Source organism: Cebus imitator, unplaced genomic scaffold (assembly GCF_001604975.1).
Source record: "Cebus imitator isolate Cc_AM_T3 unplaced genomic scaffold, Cebus_imitator-1.0 Scaffold20, whole genome shotgun sequence".
Taxonomy (NCBI): Eukaryota; Metazoa; Chordata; class Mammalia; order Primates; family Cebidae; genus Cebus; species Cebus imitator.
Window position 1 is genome coordinate 9,207,441 of NW_016107335.1, and position 3,906 is coordinate 9,211,346.

At 49.4% G+C, this 3,906-nt stretch overlaps 1 protein-coding gene across 2 annotated transcripts in view; it reads right to left on the reverse strand.

Moving 5' to 3' along the window:
* ZNF212 (zinc finger protein 212) overlaps positions 1–3,906 on the reverse strand; it is a 16,409-nt gene continuing 12,503 nt past the window's right edge. The window contains exons 4-5 of one of the 2 annotated variants that reach the window (XM_017521064.2): positions 2,726–2,815; positions 1–1,972 (exon numbers count right to left, since the gene is read on the reverse strand). In XM_017521064.2, the coding sequence (XP_017376553.1) occupies positions 1,125–1,972; positions 2,726–2,815 (938 nt within the window). In that variant the 3' untranslated portion in view covers positions 1–1,124. The remainder of the gene's footprint in view (positions 1,973–2,725; positions 2,816–3,906) is intronic. The other variant, XM_037735874.1, reaches the window with a different exon arrangement.

A 3,906-nucleotide genomic window follows, 5' to 3' on the forward strand; every position in this document is an offset into this window, starting at 1 on the left:
GCAAATCATCCAAGGGGATTTTCACAAATGACCCCAGAGCCCACTCCCATCCCCCCACACAGCAGCGGGGCACACATTCAACACTCCTGAGACAAGCATCTGTGTGCTTTTTCTCTACCTTCTCTGGAATAGTCAATCCCAAAATGAATTTGGAAACTATAATCTGAACCACCTCAAGTAAGGATTGGTGTAATAGGAACAAACTCAACCACTGGTACAAGGTGAACAACCTTAAGTAACAAAGTAGTCTTCTACTCTGGGAGGCTGCAGAACACAGCAAGGAGGAGGTGGGAAGAGGAGAGGCGCATGCTGAGACACTGCAAGTCCCAGACCACAGCCACACCATCGGCCTCTTCACTAGAATCTTTCTTCTCAGCAGGGGCTGCGGGGTCTATCCCTCCGACTCTTTTCCTCTTGGTCCTTTTGAGACAAGCACCCCATAAGGGAACCTAGCACTGTGTCCCCTGCCTCTGGCCTAAGTAAGCATCGGTGGGCTAAAAGAGCCCCATTAACAATTCCCTCCTAGAGGGTAGGCCCAGTCCCCAAGTTAGGAACAACTTCTACAACTCTTAAAATGTAAAAAACAAGTATTGGGCTGTGTTCTCTAAAAAATCAACTAAAATCTAATTCCAAAAAAGGTTCTTCAGAGCAGGGTAAGAAGCTCATTTAAATTATTACTTCTACTTGTTATTAACAGAGATTACAAAACAAGAAAAAACGGAGGGTTATACTTTCCAAAACTCTTCCAGGCAGCTGCTCACCCCTATGACCCGACTCAACCCTGTGGGAAGACATGAAATGCCGGGACAAGCCCTGGAACCAGCCACCAGTCCCTGTGGGGTCGGAACGCCAACCCCAGCCCACAAGCATCAGCATGAATGAGAAAACCAGAGACCTGAAGGTGCCAAGAAACAGCAAACTCAGCAGCAAGGTAAAGACCTGGCCTGGACTCTTCTTCCACAGGGTTTTCAGGACAGCCTCTGGGCTTGACTTGGTACTGGGACAAGGGAAGACAAATCAGAAGCAACTGCCCTCAGGAAGAAGTCAGTTCCTGACTCTGCAGTCTCTTCGGGGGGACCAATGCCACCCCCCTCCGCCCCCCGGACGGGCGAGGGGTTGCACCCTTAAAGCAGTCCATTGGGCCTTCCAGGCTCCCCGCCCCGCTCCCGCTGGTGGATCTTCTGGTGCTGCAGGAGGTGCTGCTTCTGGACAAAGCTCTTCTCACACTCGGTGCAGCTATAGGGCCGCTCGCCCGTGTGGATGCGCTGGTGCCGCACCAGATCAGACGGGTGACTGAAGCTCTTGCCACAGTACCCACAGATGAGGGAACTCCGGCTTTTCCTCCAAGGGATGTGGCCAGGCAGGGCAACCAGGCTGTTGGGTGAGAACCTCTCCTGGACATGTTGGCTGGCACTGGGCCCCTCCTGCAGGTGGCAACGCTGATGGGTCACCAGGCTCACCCTGCAGCTGAAGCTCCTCAGGCACATGTCACACTGATGCAGCTTAGCCTTTTGGGTCTGCGGTTTCAGCCGTGGCCTGGACCTAAGGCTCTCCACTGGCTCCTCAGGTGTACAAGACTCCCACCCCGAGTGGCTGCGCAGATGTGTGGCCAGCTGTTGCTTATAGCGGAAGGTGATCTCACACTCAGAACATTCATAGGGGCGGGAAGTGTCCTTTTTCAGCTTCAGGCCCTGCCCACATTCCTGGCCCAGCTGTACCTGCCTATGAGATTTCTGCTTCGGGCAGCCCACAGTTCTGCCGCTGCTAGGATCTCTACTACAAACAGGCTTCTCTAGAGTAGAGTCCCCAGGACTTGTTTCCAAGAGGACAGAACCGCCCTGACCACCCCAGAGCTCAGTCTGCTCCGGGCTCAGGAAAGCCTGCTCTTCAGCAATGCAGGAGAACTCTCCAGGAAGATCCGCAGGGCCTTCCTGTGTATACTGTAGCTCCTGTTTGATCATGACCCCACCTGCTGCAAACAGGAAGACCAACAAAAAAGATCACATTCTAGTACCTTTGGTTTCTTCAGGAACAAACAAACATCCGTGAATTTCAGAAGCACCCCAGGAATAAGTGAATTAGGACAACAAGGAGGATGACACTGGCTAGGTTCCAAGACTCACATAAAATTATATTCATGTATAGTTTTTCCAATGTTGACTAGAAATATGAATGTATTACTCTTATAAAACAATACTGTAAATGATAGTTCTCCAGCCTTGTCTACAAATTTTTATTTAATCCCCGTGAAAAATGACAGAATACACTGTAACAACTATAATAAGAGTGTTAAAATAACAAATTTGAATGACTAAAGACAAACTAAACCGGCAGCTTAAAAATTCATGTATCCAGCTCTGTTCTTCCTCCATAATCTCCCAAATGACCCACTGACAAGCGCTTTTCCTGCACTGCCTTCCCTCCTGAAGCTCTGACGTGCCCAAGCTCAATCTCCAGCAGGTTTTGACTACAGCCTAGTATGGTGGTCTACTGTGTAGGGCATGAAGAAGAGTGATGTGGCATTAGTCTTAAAGACCCCAGAGGGTGGTAGGAGTTGAGGAACATATAACAGCTGAACTAACGACAATCATAAAGAAGTCCAGAACGAACAAACGCCAGATGAAGTTGCCAAGTCAGCATCTGACAGTTCAGCAGTGGGAAAGCTCACTCTAGGCTGCAGAGGGCTATGGGAGGGGAACAGAATATTCCAGAATATGCCACTCACCTGGGTGGGCACCACCAGGACCTTCCTCCTCCAAGTCACCCAGCATCTCTGTACCCAACTCTGCTTCTCCCTCTGGCTGGCCAAGGACCTCTGGGTGGGAAACAGCACAGTGTGAGCCCAGGAGAGAGCAAAAGCTCACTGCACACTCATCAGCTGCCAATGACCAAGGTGATCAATGGCAGGGAGGAAATGCTGAAACTTCAACAGATTCAAATGCTACTGTTCTTGTCAGTTTCCCCTAGCAGTTTGGGACAATTATAAAATTCTGGCCAATCCTAATGACTCATTTGGCTGGCTGCTGCCTCCAGTGCTCCTCATTTAGAGGGCCTGTGGCTCAAGCAGGCAGGCTACAGAGCCACTGCTGCCCTCGACAGCACCACCACCCACCACTGCCTCTCCATATGCGTGCAGCTTAAGTCTTGCCAATGCTTCCTCCTTTCAGGGAATCTAATTTCATCCTTGCTAAAGCACTACAAGGTAAGATAGGCACTGGGACAGACAAGGAAATAGTCACAATTAGAGCATGAGACCCAACCAAGCTTACGAGGTCACTTTCTGGCCCATTTTCTACTTCCTTTACCTCTTACTCTGCTCTAGGCACAACAGCCTTTGTTTTTTGTTTAATTTTTTTGTTTGTTTGTTTTTTTCAGATAAGAGTCTTGCTCTGTCACCAGGATGGGGGGCTGTGGTGTGATCTCATCTCACTGCAACCTCCGCCTCCCAGGTTCAAGCAATTCTCCTGCCTCAGCCTCCTGAGTAGCTAGGATTACAGATGCATACCACCACAATCAGCTAATTTTTGTATTTTTAGTAGAGACGGGGTTTCACCATGTTGACCAGGCCAGGCTGTTCTCAAACTCCTGACCTCAGGCTATCCACCCACATTGGCCTCCCAAAGTGCTGGGATTACAGGCATGAGCCACTGTGCCCAGCCACATGGCCTTCTTGACACTTCTCCATGTAGCTAGGTTTTAAAAGACTTTTGTCTACCAAACAAAATGCATTTATTATGTAATAGGTAACATTTTGCATATAAAGATTTATATCTGGCCAGATATGGTGGCTTATGCCAGTGATCCCAGCACTTTGGAAGGCCGAGGCGGGGGCAGATCACCTGAGGTCAGGAGTTCAAGACTAGCCCGGCCAATATGGTAAAAGTCCGTCTCTACTAAAAATACAAA